Source organism: Leopardus geoffroyi, chromosome B3, assembly GCF_018350155.1.
Source record: "Leopardus geoffroyi isolate Oge1 chromosome B3, O.geoffroyi_Oge1_pat1.0, whole genome shotgun sequence".
In the NCBI taxonomy this organism is placed as follows: Eukaryota; Metazoa; Chordata; class Mammalia; order Carnivora; family Felidae; genus Leopardus; species Leopardus geoffroyi.
Window position 1 is genome coordinate 18,492,656 of NC_059337.1, and position 21,497 is coordinate 18,514,152.

Here is a 21,497-nt window from a genome sequence, read left to right on the forward strand (position 1 = left end):
AGTTTATGAATACAGGGCTTTCCCTTAGGGAATCAGGAGTCCTGGGTGCTCTAAGAGTGGATGGGGGAGGGTTACCCAGTTGAAATTTTAAATAGCAGGTCAGGGCAGGCCTCCTTGAGAAGGTTACCTCGGAAAAAAACAAAATCAAAAAAAAAAAAAAAAAAGATGAGGGACTTAGTCATGGGGACAAGTGGGAGAAGAGCGTCCAGGCAGAGGAAACAGCCGGCATGAAGCAAAGTGGCCTTGCTAGGAGCATGCCTTCCAGGTTCAAGAAAGAGTGGAAAGGCAATTCAACTGGAACGGAGTAGGGGAAGGGGAGTGCAGAAGGAAATGAGGACCAGGAAGAAGAAGGACTCATGCCAGCATCAAAGAGTCAGTGTTACACGGGAACAAGAAAGGAATAATACGACGTATATACGCTCTCCTGTTAGACTGAACACCGACTGAAACATGGACCCGTAAAGGTACCACACGAGGAAATTGATGATAAGACAAGCCTTAGAATCCCACAGCGGGGTGCTGCCTTGGTTTGGCTTTGAGTCATATGGTGTGTCCCAGGCCTAGGGCCAGCACTTCCACAGTTCTTGGTTCCCAGCTGGCCTTCTGTCTCTCTGTTCTCCGACACTGCCTCCTGTGCATTTGTATGAAGTTACCGCCATCTGTGAGAGTCACAATGAAGGCAGCACCCTAGCCTCGCAAGCAGGACAATTTCTGCCAGCTTCCCTGAGGCTACTGGCCATCTAAGTCAGCCGTGCTAACAGGTGCTCTTTCACTCCCCTAAAGAATCGCTCCCGCTAGGTACCAGGGGGAGGAAAATGCCCATTTTATTTTTTAGTACTGGTGAAACTCTCAGGAAAAGGCAAGGACGAGAACATATTTTGTGGTTCCTGGTGAGGTGTAGGAATAAAATGTTCAGCTTCCCTGTAACTTACAAAATAAGAAGATTTCACTTTATGTCATTGTATCTTGAGCTTCTAGGGAGAATAAAAAGTGACACAGCTGAGCTGATCATTACTTGTTGACATTTTCACTGTCTTCTAGCAAAATGATGCTAGCAGAGGAAAATAAAATACCAGGTCACCTTCCTCCCCTTCGGGGTCTGTGTTTGAATGACTATATGTAGCTTTCCTTTTCTCCTTCAGTAATAGACACACCTGGGCTCACTCTGCAGCCCATTCCTTCCTGGCTGGGTGATCTCAGCCCATTGCCTAACCTCTCCTAGCCTCTGTCTTCTCATCTGTTAAATGGGGTTCAAAGCCTCTGCCTCGAGGGTCGCAGTCAGGGTTTCATGTGACAGTGCATGGGAAGCTGACCCTTCCTATTCACTCTCCATGTACTCTCTCTGCCTGGGAAATCATGAGCCCCTAGCATAGGCACCTCCCCCCTCCTGTCCCTCCTGGCTCAATTGGTGTGCAATTGGCTCCTAAAAGGCAAACGTGGCTGCAGCTCTCAGGGAGGAGGCAGTCTCTGCCCCACTCTCCGTAACTCCCCATCCATCCTGCCCCTGGTAGGGCCAGTACAGCATGGCCTGCAACAACCCACCAGCCCCGAGAAGACTCCATGGTGGGCAGAGTGCCTGCTCTGTGTCCCATGACTCAGCTGGGCACTTCCCTCTTCTCCACCCCAGGAGCCCAGGACGTTTCTACTCTTCCTGAATGCTCAGGGTCCTCCCCTGGGGTTTTAATCACATGGATTTCGTGCTGTCACCACACCATCCGAGGACCCTTTGAAACCGCCCTTTCTGATGGTTCTGCATCAGCAGGTACTTTAAAGGACCGAAGGCTGGGAAGGGTAAACAGGGTGCCTCCTGGCTGGCATATGGTATGTGAAGGAGAGTCTTAATGGCTGAGGCTGATGGTGAGCACATCAGGTACCAGGGGCAGACAGCCGGGGATGATCGAGTCCTGGGGCCCACTGCATCTCCTCAGAGAGGCGTCCTTCAACCCTGCTGCTGCTGGGCAGAAGATACAAGGCACAGGGGTGTAAAGTGGGACTCACCTCTCCATTACTCAGCCTGGACGGGACCCTTGCTGGCACCTCCGCAGGGCAATGGGGGAGGACAACGCTGGGCACAAATGCCCTTTGGGGAAACAGCTAGCAGGAGGTGCTAGCCTGGTTTGGGGGTTTCTGCACCCCAAACGATGGACTGGGGACTCCACCCTGATTTCCTAGACCAACTCCCACATAGCCAGGAAGCTCTCAAGAGGCCGCCTCCTGCCTCCCGCGGTCCAGGCTGACTCGTTCTGCTGGCTGCGACCCCAGGGTCACATTCTAGAGGCACAGTCCCTGGTGTGTCTATCTTGGAGATGGTCTTGCCCTGGGCTGGGTCTCACTCGGGGAACGTGGCCAGCCCTCTAGCCTCCCTCCCTGGGACCAGATGCCATCTTGAGCTCCAGCACTTGGAGAGCCCTCCCTCAGGCCAACTGCCACTGGGTGGCTCCTGAGTCCCACATATCCCCAGCTAGTTCTGCTTCTGTCCTTCTGCTCCAGAACAGCACAGGCTCTGCTCCTCGACCTGAGCCAACTGCCAACTGCCAACGCAGGTTGCTGTGGCCTCTACCTGGTCCACGGCATGGAGACTGTGCTGCCCCAGGTCCTGGCGCCTCTACCCCAGCACCCGCACCCACAAAAGTGGCCAAGCCACAGCCTGCTGTCAACAGCATGGTGGGGAAAGTGTGTGCTCGGGGGGTGAACAGACCCGAGTCAAATCCCTGCTCTACTACCTGCTAACCAAGCCATTTCGAACGACCGCTGAATCTCTGAGGCTTGGCGTCACCATCTGTACACTGCGGACAGCAACCCAGGGAATCTGTGGTGATGGCTCATCGGGCTCACACATGTTTAGAAGCCTTAGGACAGGGGCGCCTGGGTGGCTCTGTCGGTCGAGCTTCCGACTTTGGCTCAGGTCATGATCTCACGGTTTGTGAGTTCGAGCCCTGTGTGAGCTCTGTACTGACAATGCGGAGCCCGCTTGGGATTCTCTCTCTCCTTCTCTCTTTGCCACTCCTCTGCTCGCTCTTTCCCTCTCTCAGAATCAATCAACTTAAAAAAAATTAAAAAAAAAAAAAGCTTCCTGTGTGTGGAAGTGTGTCTATGCACGCATGTAACTGCATGTGTGCATGTGTGCACGTGTGGCTCTCTACAGGTGCACGTATGCAAATGCCCGCGAGGGCGTACGTAAACGCACGTCAGGGTAAGCGAACGGGTGCGTGCATATACGTGTGCACGTGTGTATGTGGAGTATGGATACCTGTGTACCAGACGCTCCATCCCGAGCCGGTCCTCCCGCGGCTGCTTACCTCCATGTTTCTGCAGAAGGTGGCATTGGTGCCAAACAGGATCTGGCATTGCTCGTTGGCACTGTAGTGCATGCCTGGCAGCTTGTGAGGGAGACGCACCGCATGCTGGCTCCTGGGGTCTGTGACCAGCAAACAGGTGCTGACTTTCGACCTGAAAGAGCCAAGGGGCAAGTTGACTTATAAGGCTACTTCCCAGGTTTTTGTTTTGATTTGTCACTCAAGAGAAGGGGAGAAGGACGCATCTCCGAATTATGTATGGGAAGATGACCCAGGCACTGGACTCTTTTTCTCCCTGGACAAATGCAGATCTTTACTAAGAAGACAATGAGGGCTTAGCAACTAGGAAAGGGCCTGGGAATAACACCCCGTGAGGCTAACGTACTTTTCTCAAGTTTGAGCTTTCTTGGGTGAAGATCTATTTCTGAAATCGATTCCCACAGTATTTTCTTCGAATACATCTTTGAGGGGTGCCTGGGTGGCTCAGTTGGTTAAGTATCCGACTCATGGTTTTGGCCTCTTGGTTTTGGCTCAGGTCATGATCTCACAGTTCGTGGGTTTGAGCTCCGCGTACGGCTCTGTGATGACAGCTGTGGTGTCTGCTTGGGATTCTCTCTCTCCCCCTCTCTCTCTACCCCTCTCCTGCTTCCTATCTTTCCATTAAATAAATAAACATTAAAACAAAAGAATACGTTTTTGAGCAAAATTATCATGAATAAAGAAAAAAATAGAAGCTGGGGTCATTTTTCCTTTATTTTGAATAAAAAACAAAGTGCTTATTTCTAACTCTGTGGACTCTCTTGGAGAGCCTGTGTCAGGCCATGGCAGCTGACTGGTCTAGATGTCCTACCTGAGCACACATTCTGCCCTCAGTAAAAACTGGCTGGAGGCACGATCTGCAAAGGAGGTCAGGATTTCCACCACGATGGAAACATTCACAGATGTTGAGAACAACTCTGAAAAACTGAATTGGGGGCTAAGAGCCTGTGGCTCCCTTAGGAGGTTAAATATTTGAATGCTTTTGTTTTTCAATTCCCAAAAGCAAGGCAGATGGTAGTAGAAAGGAAACCCAGCCTCACCCCAAGATTCTTGAAGAAGAGAGTTGCACGCAAGTATACACAGGCCGACGCTGGCCACCTCCCCCGGGCTCAGACACACACGACACTTTAAGAAAGGCGGTGGGACCAGCAATGTGTATATGAGCAAATGAAAATATCCTGCCTTGTTTCACTGACCCTTCTGGGGAAAATGAAACAACGTCAAGAGGCTTACAACAACATTTCATGGAGATTCTGTGATAACAAGTACTCAGGAAGAAATAGACGCTATTAAAACTAATGAATCCGTTTTTAAGCCTTGTGTAGCACATAATTTTTCCACCCACAGGAAATATCATGAAAGAAGACCCAGGATAGGGACAGAAGGCAGAGTGATGCCCGGCTTCTGCATCCCGAATTCACGGGGGTACTTTAATGTGTTACTGAACCGCAAAGCTCCGTATGCAGGTAAGACTCAGTTCCTTCCATCTCCATGTGGTGGACGGATGAATACAACTAAGTACGGAAGTGATCGGGGTCTACCCGTCAATCTGTAAGTTTATCCCTGAGGTCTTGACACTAAGGGATCCTTATGGTACCTGAGCAAAGACTTTGTTTGACGAAGGTCTGAAATCAGACGGCCAGCTCTTCTGTAGCAATCTGCAAGTGGAATGATGCAGATATATTCTGGAAAGAAGGTGGCAGCGAGATAAACACAGCCCATCCTTACATGTGAGGGGGGAGGTGAGCAAGCCCCGCTCCCCAGCAAGTGTGCCCCCTATCAAGGGAAGCAGGCTGAGCGTTAAGGAAGTGACTTTTTCTGTAGCAGCCAAGGACACTGCTATGGTGGTGTCCACTCAGAGTCAAAGTACTGCAGAGAAACGAAATGGGGTTCTTTTCAAGTCCTGGTCACTGTGCTGATATTCTGTCAATCAATAATGCATTTACGAGTAGCAGCTGGGTGCCCAGCATCCTAGCACATGTGGGAGGAAGTTTTGGCCAGATATAGGAGACTCTGCACTGACCACCTCTTTAGGCCAGATCAGAGTTCTAAGCGATTCATTTCTCTTTCCCACACTTGCTAAGACCTCAATTATTATTATGTCTTCTGGAAGCACTTGTTTAGAAACATTTTTTTATATTTTTTATTACTTTTTTTTTTTTGAGAGTGGGGGCGGAGCCTGATGCGGGGCTCTCAACCGTGAGACCATTTTCACAACCGTGAAATCAAGAGTCAGACGCTTAACGGACTGAGCCACCCATGCGTCCCAGAAATATTTTCTATTATAGTGCGTGTACGGAATAATTCAAGGACTTACTTGAGGAAGTTTTCCAGGTCATCTCGGCTGCAGGATGACCAAGAGAGGTCACTGGGGTTCCGGCCTTTTACCCACTCTCCTGACATGATGTGGGATCTGCCAGCGCAGGATGAGTGGTCATCATCATGGTTCATTCCCAAGCTGCCCGAGGGAAAGGAAAAGGAGAGACGGACGCTTATGCTATAGGCTTTCATCTGCAGTTCCAGGTTCCAGCATACTATGCTAACTTAAATCAGGTCTGAAACACAAAGAGTGACACAAGCTGATACCCAGTACGCTATTCTCAACAAAGCAGACCAGCAACCACGAGCTTATAGAGACATTGAGCGATGACTTCCTTACTTAATGAACGAAGACAGAGCAGACACAAGGAGCATTTGCTAAGTAAATGAATAAATGAAAAATTACATTAATGCTGTGATATTATTGTTCTTACACTGTAAACTTCCGATGGTTACGCTTATTTGTGACACTAAAATAGACCAATGTTAATGATCTAAGTGTATTGTTGCCCTATGGAGAAGTCATTATGGGAAGGTCTAATGGGAACCACCCATGACTTTGACTTATATAATATTATCATAGGTATAAACCTTCAAATCAGTGGAAAATGTGGCTTTTCTGTCTTTCACATCATTATACCTGGGTCCACCAACATCATACCTGTGGCCTCCATGCCCAGTTGTACCTAATAGACACCAGGATGCCTATCTAGATGTATGTGGCTGACCGCGCACTAGAAGCTGAACAAGGATCTTAGTTTGCTCACATGCTGCCACTGGGGTAACCTGAGGCACAGAACATACAAGATCAGATGGCCCAGACTTTGCTGACCTGTGATATCCAGGGCAGAGATTCACTGTGCAGAAGGACGCCCATCCTTTGCCAACAAGCCCAATGGAGAAAACATGTACTTCCTTTCATTCAAAAATATTTATCAGAGGTTTCCCAAGTGCCAGCTAATGGACTACAAAGACACAACGGTGCACAAAATGCCATCCCTGACTCCAGATCACTGCCTGCCTGGGCAAGGAGACAACACAAACAGAGATCATTATAAAAAGAGGTTCCAAAGGCTTCTCTGGAGCCTCATTTTCCAGTTTCCGTCATACGTCTCTGACCATCTTCCATCAATGCCCCCTGTTTGCTGCTTAATCCTGGGGTCTGTTGACAGAGGCCTGCCTGTATTCTTACTCTGCACACCCTCCAAGCCACTCCCATACTCTTGCCAATGGAGACACTCCCTTCACCAATACCACGGGGAGCCGGATTAGCCAAAGCTATCCTAGTCCTTGGAAAACACACCACCTGGCACTCGTGCTCCTGAATCTTCAGACTGGCAGGTCCGTCTCTGATCACCCACACATCTGCTCCTGTGAGTTAAGGGAACGCTTATCAAGACTTAACTGCATTTATTCTTAAGCCTATTTATGTCAGTAATACTTGCTATTTCAATTAATACATGAAACACGAGAACAAGAGTAGTTGTTTTCACGAAAACTAACTTAGCTCGCTAAAAATAGCCCACTGCCAAATTGGATACGGGCAAGACAAGTGTAAGAGATGAGGGGAAAAAATATCATAAAAATCTGGTCCAGACTGCTTCACAAGGATCTTTTGTGTTCTACCCAACCTAAAAAAGAAAAAGAAACTGGAATTTGAACTCATTTCATTATAACTCGTGGTTTGTGTGAAGAAGGTGACGTGCGAGGGCAATCAGCAGACACATACCCTCTAAGAAAAAGCGTTCACCGCCACTGCAATATTGGTGAAAAAATTAACATTTTCATGGCTTAAGCTTAAACCAAATGTTTAAGGCATCTAAGTATAATTTCTTTACGTTTCTCCACTTGAACCTTTTTTTTGGTGGGGGGGTGTCAATTGATCAATTGACCAACTACTACCCTGTCAGAAGAAAGCTTATCTGTGGTGCCATGGACCCATGTGTTGGTGGCCATGTTTTCCCGTGGTCCAGATCGCTCTCCTAGACGTCACCCTGAACAGCACTCTCCCTCTGCATTGCCCAAAAGGTGCTTCCAACTCCCCAGGGCAGTTTTCTATCCCTGGTGGAGTCTCTACCAGTGACTGGCACAGAGTTGGCACTCTGTGAATATTTATTGAATAAACTAGCTATTTAATAATGGAGAAAGCACCACAAAAATCAGAGAATCGATGTCCATTACGAGGTCACTAAGTCTAGCACCATGGCGTCTTGCTCAAAAGAATGATGAAAGCCTTTTCTGGCTAGATTCAGTCTTGCCCTCTTGCCAAGAAACCAGGTATCCGTCCAATTCAAGTTAAATGAAGAGCCAAGAAATTGTCAGATGAATCTGACCAATAGGAGTAATTTAGATACATTTCTATTGGTTACTTCGCTGAATGAAATGAGTCCTATTTTTTAGCACCATTGTTCAGCTTTTTAGTTTTTTTCCCTGCTTGTTATCTATCTACACCAATAGGTATCTACAGCTATCCATCTGTCTATCTGCCTATCATCTCTTTGTTTTGTGTTAACTTTGTTTTTTTTTAACGTTTATTTATTTTTGAGACAGAGAGAGACAGAGCATGAACAGGGGAGGAGCAGAGAGAGAGGGAGACACAGAATCTGAAACAGGCTCCAGGCTCTGAGCGGTCAGCACAGAGCCTGACGCGGGGCTTGAACTCATGGACCGTGAGATCATGACCTGAGCCGAAGTCGGACGCTTAACCGACCAAGCCACCCAGGCGTCCCTGTTTTGTGTTAACTTTTGAAGGAAGTGGCTGGTTTTTCAAGTGCCTTTAGCAAAGGATGCTAAAAGGCATCTTAAATTTGTCTTAGGGTTTTATCTGATATCTTTAAATGAAACTAGAGATAGGGTTTTCGAAATAAAGAGATCTTCTGAAAATTTTGATGGATTTCGGTGAACTCTGCTAAATGTGTACAGGTTCCAGAAAGAAAATGTCTCAGGAAAACACTGGCTCCGTTCTATCTTCAACGACAAGGTGTAAGCACGGTGCACAGACCAGGTGCAACTGGTCTGCTGTCACCCTTGGGGAATATAGTCCTACAGAGAACCAACCTGTGAGTCAGTTTTTCTTCTAGCTTTGCACTTCTATAAGCCGATTCCCATCATCCTGGGCTGGGATCCCCTGAGTGGCCACCAGATGGGTTTTTTCAAACAACAAGGATGTTGTTTGGGAAACCACAATGGGAGGAGATCCAAGTCCTGGCAGAATGGCCTCACCACCTATGGAGGAATGTTTCATCTGTGACCACTTCTAAGTTTTCTCTCGTGGTCAAGTTGGTCGTAAAATGAAAGAGGTTCCTTTGCTCACACTGCCAGACTCTGCTGGCCAGAGGGCCTGGTCTCTCAGGAGACAAAACTATGTTTAAAACAGTGCTCAGAAAAGCTGACTATGCCGTCGATAACCATATGCCTACACAGTGTGCTATGTTAGTGTTTCACTATGCCGGCCCCAGAGAAGGACTTCCCCAAGGAATGTTCCAGTCAGCAAGATCAGCCAAGAGTGGGATTCTTGGATTTCTGGAGCCTGTTTCTAACACAGATCATACTTGATCTAGTTTAAAATGTTCAAATGCTAACTAAGTGCCTCATAAATTTACAGTTTGATGAACTAGCATTGGGCTGGGAGTCCTGATATTTGAGGTTTACATAAACTACTGTTTAGGCTATTTTTAGATTAAATTCAGGATTACTTGACTGAGAAATGTATGTTGTTTTAGGTTTATGTCCCAGGGCATCTATTACTTCTGGCAACATTATATTTAACAAGAAGGAGTAGCATTAAGCGAACACAGTAATTCTGACTCTAAGTAACAGTGGGGTTAAGGACACGGACATGCCTCATGTCACATGTGACTGAGATTTATCAGACACCATCACAACTTAACGGCCTTGAGTTGATTTTATCTTAAAACAAGTAACACATTGCTTCTGTATTAGCTTTAGGAAATCCAATATATACCATGCAGGGAGTTCTAAGAGAATCCCTACAATGTTTCACCCCTCCTAGCTTCACCCCAAATCCTGAAAACCATGGAGACGGCTGTGTGTTTTAGGTTTGGTATATCTGCCATCTTGAAAGTGTTGGTTTTACCTGGCTCTGAGTCTGTTTCTCAGAAGCTTTGGGATTTTGACAACAGGTATACAATGAGGTCCCACCTCCCCTCCAAACAGGGAACCTGGGGAAATGGCTCCCGTGACGTAGCCTCCACACTGAAGGGGCTGCTGGCTAACCCAGGCCAACCCTATTAGCCCTGTGGGCATACTGACAGTCCATTTTCAGTAAGTGCTCACGGATGCTGCAGCAATAGGGATGGCTCATGGCAGTTTCTAGGAAATAGTAGTTAGATTTGTATTAATTCATATTACTTAACAGTAACAACTAACACATCAGCTTTATACTGGAAGGAAAATTCTCGACTGTCAATACTTCTTTGACAAGAACCACACTGTGCCCTCAATCTTCAGCTACTCAGAAATGTCACTTGCAAGTATTAAAAGTCACTAGGGGTAACAGGTCGCACTCATTTATCCAGCTTAAATTGTCATGATCATCAATAACCCGATTCAGAGGGAACAAAACAAGTAGGCAACAATAACATCAAAATCCTCTCCCCGCCGGAGGAGTTTTTGTTTGTTTCTGTTTTTGTCCAAGGAAATGAGCCTATCAGCCTTCAGGGATTCAGTAGCAATGCAACCAGCAGAGTAGATCTGGGGTCTCTACAGACTCAGCTTTGCCTCCTACACACACAGGATCATCACAGTAAGAATGATCCTAAGTCACCATCAAGTTTGGATCACCAGTGGGTAAATAATGATCAGTACAGCGTTGGTGTTAAGTGTGCTTTGCTGTAGTGGATTATATCGCAGCAGCTGACAATGGTTAAGACACATGCAGTATACACCGTCTCTCTTCACTCGCCAGAGCACAAAAGTAATGAAAACACTCAAGTTCCTGAATTTACGTATAAGGGATTTTGATGTCAGGTATATGAGTCAGGTCTGTCTCCTCCTTCTGCCTGGGCTTGTGTATTGTGTGTTTATCCATACAGAAGATTCCCATCGAACGGGCTCTAACTTTTCATTGAACAAAAATGCAATTGACTGCGTTGAGAGAGAGGTCAAGAGAGAAAAAGAAAAGAGAGAAGGCGTGTATAACCTGAGTGATTCTGGCCCTCACTCTGGTCCCTGAGCGTGTACATGTGTGTGTGCAAGAGCGTGCATCCCCTAAGACAGTGGGACAGCTCTGTGTATCTGCCCTCCTCTCAGGAGGTCTCCGGGCCGCTCTCTGTGAGTGCAGCATGACGCTGAGGGTAATTCTGGTGTTTCACAACACACATTTGCATGCAACATGGGCACAAGGTATGAAGGCTTGACAGGTAAAGTTTAAATTTTATCTGATGCTTGAAGAAATGGCTGCCAGTTCCAACGGGGGCAGGAAGATCAGGTGTGATGGCCTTGGTGTCGGGTGACTGAGGCGCACCTCCGAAAAGCAATTTTTAAAGGTAATGTTGATAACTATTTTCACCTTTTATTCCTGTTTAAGAATCCACTCTGTACAAACAGTTGCAGTATCACTGGGCCATCATTTGGCCCGAGTATCTTCACTTCTATTTCCATTTGTATCTTTATACCCTCCAGATGAAGCAAACACTTCCTTCATTCTTTTTTGTTTGTTTGTTTTTATTATTTTGTTTTAATGTTTATTTATTTCTGAGACAGAGAGAGACAGAGCATGAGTGGGGGAGGAGCAGAGAGAGAGGGGGACACAGAATCTGAAGCAGGCTCCAGGCTCTGAGCTATCAGCACAGAGCCCGACGCGGGGCTTGAACTCACAGACTGCTAGATCATGACCTGAGCCGAAGCTGGACGCTCAATGAACTGAGCCACCCAGGCGCCCCACTTTCTTCATTCTTGATGAGCCCCTTTGGGGCTGTAAAACTAGGGTGATGTGCTTCAGGTCACACACCAGGCCAGACTCTTTTTTCTGAGACTATCTTTCCAGGCCAGGTAGGCCACAGCAGGCACGGTGGCTCTCGATGATGAGGCTTCTCCCCTTCTGGCACCTTCCCCCATAGACTCCCTTCTGCTTGGACACATTGCACACAGAGCAGCTGGCTTCCAATTTTCTAATAGTTTAATGAACATATGCAAACAAAGAGATGATACTAATTCAAAGGGATACATGCACTTCTATGTTCATAGCAGCATTATCGACAATAATCAAATTACGGAAGCAGTACGAGTGTCCATCAACAGATGAATGGATAAAGAAGATGTGGTGTATATATATAGAATAGAATATTACTCAGCCATAAAAAGAATGAGGACTTGCCATTTGCGGCAACACGGATGGAGCTAGGGAATATAATGTTACGTGAAATTAGTCAGAGAAAGACAAATACCATATGATTTCACTCATATGTGGAATTTAAGAAAGAAAACAAATGAACAAAGGGAAAGAGAGAGAGAGAGAGAGAGAGAAACTAAGAAACAGACTCAACCCTAGAGGACAAACTGTTACTAGAGAGGTGGGGTGGGGGGAAATGTGTGAAACAGGTGAAGGGGATTAAGAGCACATTGATCATGATGAATGCTGAGTAACGGACAGTATTGCTGAATCACTAAATGTACACCTGAGTCTAACATAACAGTGTATGTTAACTAATTTAAAGTAATTAAACTAATTTAATTAAAATTTAAAACTTAATAAAAAAAAAGCTATGTAGAAAAAAATTTCTGTTGCAAGTACATAGTTTATGAGTAGACTTCAATTCAACCCTAGTAGATGATGTAAGCGTAGACATGCCAAAAAACATACACATCCAGTAAACGGTATCAAGATTTGGATTTCTCTCAAGAACTGTCAAAATGAAAGTCTGATTGTGAGCGTGTGTGTTTCAGGATAGTGGTCATCTCGTAATTCCTGTTAAAGGCTTTTGAAATAAAATGAATTCTGAAAGAATCTGCTAACAAGGTGAAGTTTTCAATGATAACATACCTTAAAGAAAAAAGAAAAAGGAAAAAAGAAAGAGATGATATGAAACCCCATTCTCATCATGCAGAAGCAAGTGCTATATTTGAGGGTCCTGGCTTTGGAGTCGCACAGGCCTGGATGAGGATTCCAGCAACTGTGCACCTCCAATTCCTCATCTACGACTAAACAGGGACAAAATCTTAATGCCACTCATTTATTTGTTCCTTCATTCAACAAATATTCGTCAGGTATCTTCTACAAATAGAAGTCTGGCAGAGGCTAGACCCCTGCCTTCGTGGAGTCTGTATTCTAAAGGACTGGAAGTGAGGCATACGTGGGAACACATACACACACACACACACACACACACACACACACACACACGCTTGAGGGAAGAAGGCTACAGTCCCCAAACTGCAAACCCGGTGCCCTCAGAGAGCCACAGAGTTAACGAGGGAGGTGGGGAGATGCCACACCAAAGGGAAGGTGGGCTCATGGTGAACGGAAAAGGTGCTACTCTGTCAAATGCCTTTAAATTCCATTTTTTTGCGGCGCCTGGGTGGTTCAGTTGGTTGAGCGTCTGACTCCTGGTTTCCACTCAGGTCATGATCTCACAGCTTCGTGGGTTCAAGCTCTGCATCGAGATCTGTGCTGGCAGTGTGGAGTCTGCTTGGGATTCTCTCTCTGCCTCCCCCTCTCTCTGCCCCTACCCCACTTGTGCTGTCTCTGTCTCTTTCTTTTTTTTTTTTTTTTCAACGTTTATTTATTTTTGGGACAGAGAGAGACAGAGCATGAACGGGGGAGGGGCAGAGAGAGAGGGAGACACAGAATCGGAAACAGGCTCCAGGCTCTGAGCCATCAGCCCAGAGCCCGACGCGGGGCTCGAACTCACGGACTGCGAGATCGTGACCTGGCTGAAGTCGGATGCTTAACCGACTGCGCCACCCAGGCGCCCTGTCTCTGTCTCTTTCAAAATAAAATAAATAAACTTAAAAAAAATTCCATTTTTCTTTTGCAGTGAGCTAACTGAATAGAACAGGTCTGTCCTGGCAGATGTGGTGCAGGGACTGGAGTAAGGCCCCTGAAGAGCAGCTTTGTGGGAGCCCCAGAAGCCCAACTGCTCTTGGGAGGCAGTCATCCCGTCCAAGACTGCAGACACCCCCCAGGACACCTGTGAAGGATAATCACTGATGACCACTGGTCTATACCACTCATTGCCCTTTGTAGGAAGAGCACGAAGATGGGGGCCCATGGCACAGCCTCCTGTTTCTTTACATCTCCCAGCGGCAGATCTAGGTTTGAAAGCACACACCAGTCACACTCTTGCTTGTTTCTCTGTGCATCCAGCAGCCTGGTGCTGGTGAAGCCTTGAGGCACACAGGCCTGGAGGGCTGAAGCTATTGCCATCTTAGTGAAAACCGTTTCCTGGCTCTGATAACTCCTACTGGCTCTCCAGCCCCCATGCTTCTGGTCCTGCCCTCACCTCCCCAACCCATGACAAAGGTAGTCCTTACACCGTGACATGGGCCACCCTTCCCTGCTCCACCAGGTCTCAGGGCAGGGCTGGGCACATGGCAGGGCTCGATAAATGGCTATAGAACAAAAGCAGCACGTGAACATCTAGGTCCAAATGACAGCTCACCAAGCACCCAGAATACAGGCTACCTGTGGTGTCCTTCCTCTGCCTCATAAACACAAGGATGACTCCAGGATGGGATGGTCCCCAACATGAACACATGAACAAATGAGAGGCACCTTCTTGGGACGCCCATAGCCTTCTGTGCATAGGGCCCTTACTGCTTAAAGCATTCTGTGAGTGCGTCCAGAGCGAATGTTTCCATATGCTTCAATCAAATGATGTTCAAAAATTTTACAAAAAAATATCTACAAAGGTATGTTGGGTTTCTGACCCGGGAAGATATTCTATAAAAGGGGAGAAGAGCATTTGAAGCGGATTCCTGGTAGACATTCCAAAGATGCTACGAAAGGTAGCTACATTGATAGAATAAGGATGTACCCTCCCAAGGTGACTACTTAGAAGTGACAGCACTGATTCGGATGGAAAGGCTGTAAGTGTTAAGAAAAAATTCCATCTGTGTGGTGCCTGGGTGGCTCGACCAGTTAAGCCCCTGACTCTTGATTTTGGCTCAGGTCATGATCTCACGGTTGGTGAGATGAAACCCCACATTGGGCTCTGCATTGACAGTGTAGAGCCTGCTCAGGATTCTCTCTCTCCCTCTCTCTCTTTCTGCCCCTATGCTGCTTGAGCTCTTTCCCAAAATAAATAAATAAACATTTAGAAGAAAACAGAAACTCTACCTATGACAAGGTAAACAGACCAATAAGCCAATTCTCCTTCTTTCCTCTTTGTGTGTGTGTGTTTCCAGAATTATCTCAGATATTTTAAGAACTTTACTCCCATTATGCGTTTGGCTTTTTAAGTTCCACAAAAAGGCCTTTCAGTTTGGGACTGCACTCAATGAACTAATTAATTTGGGGAGAACTAGAATCACTAAAGTTTCAAGTCTTGCCATCCTGGGACACAGGCACCTCTTTATCTTCTCAGGCTTTCTTAAGTGACCTCTGGCAAAGTTTTATTTTGTAAAGAAAGGTATTACATTTCTTATTAGCATCATTCCTGGGTATTCCATATCTCTGGCAGATGTGTGGAATGAGGTTTGCTTATCATTCTTCTGTAACTGATCTGCCTATGTATAGGAAAGCCATAGATTATTCTATATTGGTCTTGTGATTTGCACCATGATGAACACTTATTGTTTGCAATAGTCTGTCAGATGATTCTTTAAAAAAAAATTTTTTTTAATGCTTTTTATTTTTGAGAGAGAGACAGAGACAGAGTGCAAGTGGGGTAGGGACAGAGACAGAGGGAGACACAGAATCTGAAGCAGGCTCCAGGCTCCGAGCTGTTAGCACAGAGCCTGATGCGGGGCTTGAACCCACACACTGTGAGATCATGACCTGAGCTGAAGTCGAACGTTCAACCGACTGAGCCACCCAGGCGCTCCTGTCAGATGAGTCTTTTACAACATGCAGATAACAACCACTCTGACTCTTCCCTTACAATGTGTATACCTCATTTCTTGCCTTATGAAATTTGGCAGACTTCCAAAACAATGTAAAATATTGTTAGTTACCACATGGGCACCTTTACACTGGTCCCAAGTCCAATGGAAATGCTATTAATACATGCACACTGAATACACCTGCTCTAGAGGGCTTCTAGGTAAACTGGCTCAACTTAAGGACATTTTCTTCTAAATGATCATTTGAGGACTTCTTCACTGCCATTTCAAAGTAAACACTAAGAGAGTTTAACATGGTGGACAGAGTGATGGTCCAAGGAGAAAGAGGTCATTGCTAGTGTTAAAGATTTGCCCTAATTAGTTTGGGGACCTAAGACAAGGTTCCAATCATATCAGGACTGTCTTCCCAGCTGGGAAGTGAGGGGCTTGAACCAGATGACTATTAAAAGGTTTTCCAGTTCAATTGGAACGTATTATGTATGCCAAGTGAAATAAGTCAGTCAGAGAAGGACAGATATCATATGTTTTCACTCATATGTGGATCTTGAGAATCTTAACAGAAGACCATGGGGGGAGGGATGGGGGAAAAATAGTTACAAACAGAGAGGGAGGGAGGGAAACCATAAGAGACCCTTGAATACAGAGAACAAACTGAGGGTGGATGGGGAGGTGGGGGAGAGGGGAAAGTGGGTGATGGGCATTGAGGAGGGCGCTTGTTGGGATGAGCACTGGGTGTTATATGTAAGGCAATTTGACAATAAATTATATTATAAATAAATAAATAAACATTTAAAATGATAATAATTAAAAAAAAACAAGGTTTTCTAGTTCAAGATGTAATCATTTCATGATTCTTAATCTGTAGAACTGAATACAGTTTAAGGTAGAGTTGCTATTCAGTCTTTTAATAAGAGCTGACTGAACATAATCTTGCACCAGGCATTTTTGGGGCACTAGTTTCACAGCAAGGAGTGGCACACACAGGCCTGCCCACAGAAATCCCACGGTCTGGCAGGGATCACAGATAAATCAATACGTTCTGACCCATGCTGTCCAGCGAAACTTTCTGTAATGGAGGAAAATCCCCCTGTGTGCTGTCTAACATGGCCATAGACCACAGGTGGCTACTGAGTGTTTGAAATGTGCTATGTGACCAAAGAATGGAAGTTCTGATGACATGAAATTTTATTTAAGATAAATTTCAAGATCCACCTGTGGCTAAGTGCCACCTCGTTGGACCGTATAGCTGTAGCCAATAATGCCATTGAACTAATTTGAATACCACCATTGTGCTAGGAGCTGTGGATATCATACACTGGTGTAAGAGTATATCCATGTCCACAAATTACTTACAGACTTACAGATTCTGGGAGAAAGAAGACAAGCTGATGACACACCTGGAGAAGAATTAGTGGCCAGGGATAGCTATCAGGAACTAAGAGCCATCTTAGAGAAGGGAAACTTCCACACATCGTCTCATAGTGACTTCTTGTACGACCTAACTTACGCCTACTTTTTCTGCCTGCTGATGGTTATGCTGCTGGTACCACCTGTGAAAAGTCCTCCAAATCCCTGGGCTGGAGGGTGAGGTATTGGAAGAGCCTGTATATCCTCTGAGAGCTTTTCACAGCATCCAAGAAAATGAAAGAACATCAGCCTAAGTCGATTTTGACAAGAAGGTGCCTGGAGAGCAAATAAAATATCCAACAGAAAGAGGGATGCCTCTTCTGTGCAACTAAACCTGGGACATTCTCAGTATCAAATCCATTTAGTCAAGGAGTGACATAAAAGAATGTGCCTTTGCTGATTGATAAAGTGAATGGTAAGATGTTAAGTTCTGTGAGGTTCTCCTTAGCTTTTTAAAAGGAGAACATTTACTGGGAAAAAAAAACCATTATTTTTATTTCAAAGGAAGACTACAAAAGCACTGAGCTCTTCCAAAAATAATCATAGACACAATGAATGCCATCCTGGCCTCGGAGCTGCTGTCCCTTCTGTGCCCTGCTCTGGGCCTACAATGCAGAGATGCTCCCAGCCAAGGGTTGGTGTGACCTGTTGAAGTCCAGAATGCTGTGAAGCCCATGTAGACACCATCAGCTCCAGAGGCCAGCAGCATCAATAAGGCTGACATCCCTGTGATGTGCTCCCCCCACCCTCCCAAATTGCATGATGGTTCACTGGGCCTCCTGTTCTCCATCAAGTCTATGGTGGGTCCTCCTTTGGCTTAGCTGTATTTGATGGAGGCATGCATGGGGCATGGGAATGAGGTAGGGAAACTGAAAGACTCCCTAAAAAATCTGCCTGTTGCCCCTTTTCCTGCTTCTACTCTTGCTAGGACTTGAACCCTCACTCCACTTTACCCATGCCTCATAGTACAAATAGTGTATGTCCTCCTTATAGGGGACAGGGAGTTAATGATTTCTCTAGAACAGGCAACATCTAAGGAGGAACCAGTGAGAATGACCAGGCAAAGCTACCATATGTGTATTCCAGACCACTGGTGCTAAACAGCTGGAGGACACCAAGAGCCCTGGGTCCAAGGAATAACACCTAGACCCTTGTCTTTGTTCTAACTGGTTCCTGGATGCCTGAGGGACTTTATACGAGACTATCACCCTCAGTAAAAAAAAAAAAAAAACAACCCAGGCCCCAAAGAAAAGACTTGTGCTCCGTTCCTTTCTGAGTCTCCCAGATGCTCTGTATCTCCTCTCTCTAAATCTTCAACAAACTCTGTGCTGACTCCTATTTGATTTCCATCCTGCATAAAACCAAGGACCCTCTTGGCTGGTTCTGCGGGATCCCCTCTGCGTCCGAGGACTTGGCCTGCCAGCATCAGGAAGCGTTCTGAGAACCCAGGCTGATTCAGTGTAAGTGGGTCTCAGCTCCACTCACTTTTCCTGGTCTGCCAAAGGTGCATTGCAATGATGGGGGAACCAACCCCAAACTTTCATTCCCGGGTGGATCTACAAGGAGACCACATGCCCAGCTTGGCGAGCAAGACCATAACAGAGAAGTTGAACGGCACAAAGTGTTTCTCTTTCGATAAATGTGCTCCCAAGGTCCTGCCAGGGAAAGACTGTGCTGTCCCTATCACAGCACCTACTTTGTGAAAGGAAACTGGGAGGTTGGGTGAGAATGACAAACACATGCTTTCGGCTTCTTGGTCTAAAGAGTAATTAGCATAAGGGGGCTGCAGACACCGGACTGGAATAGGGCAGGAAATGGAAGGACAGCTAAAACCTTCCAAAGACGTAAATTCCGGGCTAATCCATCCTACCCTCCAGACGTCAAGAAGGAACTTGCAGTTAACAATGGATGGCACAACTGATGTGCAAATGGAGAGCACTATCCCAGTTTTAGGGAAATATATGGCCACTTCCAATCCTACAGAGCTGGGCTCTGCACAATGCCACAGAGGCAAGCACTTCAGGGAGCCAAGGTCAAATCTCCTGGTCCCTCTGCAGTGGGTCAAATCTCCACTGCCCAGCTCCACAGTGAGGTAGAGAAGGGAGAAGAATGTGGTTCCTTCTCTTCCCACTTCCAGTATCCAACACCCAGGGTTACCTGTCTGCTCCTGTCCTCCTTGAGTCCCTGATTCAGAGGAACCTTCCCTTTCCTTCCCTGCTCCCCAAAGCAGTTTGCATTTTAACACAGTCAGCCTCAGCACATCCATCCAGAGGAGCGACTGTAATGGCAGGTGTGTTGGGCACTGTGGTAGTGGATGAGGCAAAGAGGGTAAAAAATGGTGGGATCCAAGGGCAGGCTTTGCTCACCACACTCACCAGAGGTGGAGATTCATACCCTCCTGTGTCAGCTGAAGGCTGCCGTTCACTACGGTCTGAGCCAGGCAAGCCCAGAGGATATGGAGGCCCTAAGTTGACACCCTAATCGTGTGCTCATTCATCTACCAACACCAACTCCATGCCTGTCACATACCAGGCACGGCTCAAAGCACCCATGTGCCCATGGGACATGCATCAAAGGTGCAGACAAAGGTGGCTCTCTCCCTGAACATGGATGCTCAATGGGACGCTAACAGTGGGAACTGGGAAAGGAGATGCGATACGATGGTGGCCTCCTGCCTAAGAAGGAGAGAGCACCCAGAAAAGCAGAGAAACAGTGTTTTCATTGTTCCGGTACCCGTTACATATATTGCCTCACTCACAGGATACCTTACTGTCCCCACTTCACAGAGGAGGGAAATGAGGCCAACGGAGAGGGAACTAAGAAGATGAGAAGCTTGCCCAGGGTCAAATAGCTGATAAATGGTCAAGCACAATTTGAGCCTGTGCAGTCTATACTCTGAACTTGCATGCATGGCCCAGCCCTTTGAGGATGAAATTTGCCTCCACACCCAAAGGAGAGCAAACGATGGGACCTGCTAACCCATGTAGGAGTGGCTTGTCTTGAAGGTCGAGGGGTTGGCAGGGAGCCCTCAGAATACTATGGACTGGATATGAAAACCCTTTTTAGGATTAGCAGTGGAAAGCCAAGAGGCACTGGAGGGCCCAAGGTCTACTGTCAGGGCAATGCCAGTAAGACAGTATGGAGAAGAGGGGCCTACAGAGTGTGGACGTGGCCTTGCGGAGAACAGGTGCTGGGCAGCAGCCAAGAGCCTTCCTGGGCCCAGCTTGGAGGAATCACACCTCTGGTTCTCTGGGGACTGAGACACTCAGGAGGGGCTTCAGACTTGGTCTCCTTCTAGACACCTCCTAGTTCTCTTACCTGAAGCATGCATCTGAGACATTGCTAGCACCCACCCTACCCTCCAGCCTTCCCATAAATACCTGAGGCTCAGAGGACATGGGCAGGAGAGGGACACAGACATATCCAGGGTTATGGAAAGCTGGGGGGGGGCACGTTAAGGTTGGAGAATGACTCAAGGAGCGTGAGATCAGGGTGGGGAACCTTGAAGTTTTTGTGATCTCTACCCATCCTTTCCTTTTTGATATTTGAAAATTTTGCACATTAAAAAGATATTACTAGGAGACTGCCACTCAGGATACTGACTCCTTTTCTGGTTGAGACCTAGGCTCTAAAGAGCCACAAGATTTGAGGCATTAAGGCTTCCTGAAGCTCCTCTGTCTGAGCCAGGGTGGAAACCAGAGCCCAAAGAGAGATGCCCACACAGTACCTTTCTGCCAGCAGCAGCAAACACTTCCAGGAACCAAGGGTTTCCTGCCAGCTGGTCTGAAATCAGATTTCTGGTCTATCTACCTCCCAGGTTCTGCCTTAATCCAACCCAGCCACCTTGTGAACAGCGATGGGAAACAGTGTCTAAAGTTTGAGAGGACATCACATTAGAAATCCTTCAAATGTCCTCTATGGACTTGAAGATGAAATTTGGTGTAGTGTTGGAAAACCTCATAATCAGGCCTCAAATGACCATCTTTTAGATTTACCTAGAAGAAATGCCATACGTTCATTGGTTTTGTATTGGCCTTCCCCACCCCCACCAAGGAACAGAAGGACAGTATTTTTCTCATTTTTAACCACTGGCATCCCTTACCTAAACAAGAGTATTTTCAAGTCCACCTAGACTTAGCAACTTTGATTTGCTTGGAAGCTTGGATTTAATAAGCTTTCCATTCGCAAACGGTGGCAACTGCCTGATTTCTCAAGGGAGGGTTTTCCTCAGCCAATAGAAGAAGGCCTGGCTTGGATAAGTGTATGGTAGAAATTGAAAAGAGACAAGGGGGTAGGAGATGAAAATATGAAAATGGAGTCTCCCCACCCCCCCCCCACCCCAGTGGCAATCTCAGTCACTAATTCTTCTAGGGGCTGCTGTGTTAATGGGTACTGGAAACCAGCCCCCAGCAC

The 21,497-nt window shown here is 46.5% G+C and overlaps 1 protein-coding gene across 5 annotated transcripts in view; it reads right to left on the bottom strand.

Annotated features, from left to right (window-relative positions):
- The window catches only part of ADAMTS17 (ADAM metallopeptidase with thrombospondin type 1 motif 17), a 344,515-nt gene that overhangs the window by 165,072 nt on the left and 157,946 nt on the right, over positions 1-21,497 (bottom strand). For all 5 annotated transcript variants that reach the window (XM_045448785.1, XM_045448788.1, XM_045448786.1 and 2 more), the window contains exons 9-10: positions 5,653-5,793; positions 3,300-3,450 (exon numbers count right to left, since the gene is read on the bottom strand). In XM_045448785.1, coding sequence (XP_045304741.1) covers positions 3,300-3,450; positions 5,653-5,793 — 292 coding nt within the window. The remainder of the gene's footprint in view (positions 1-3,299; positions 3,451-5,652; positions 5,794-21,497) is intronic.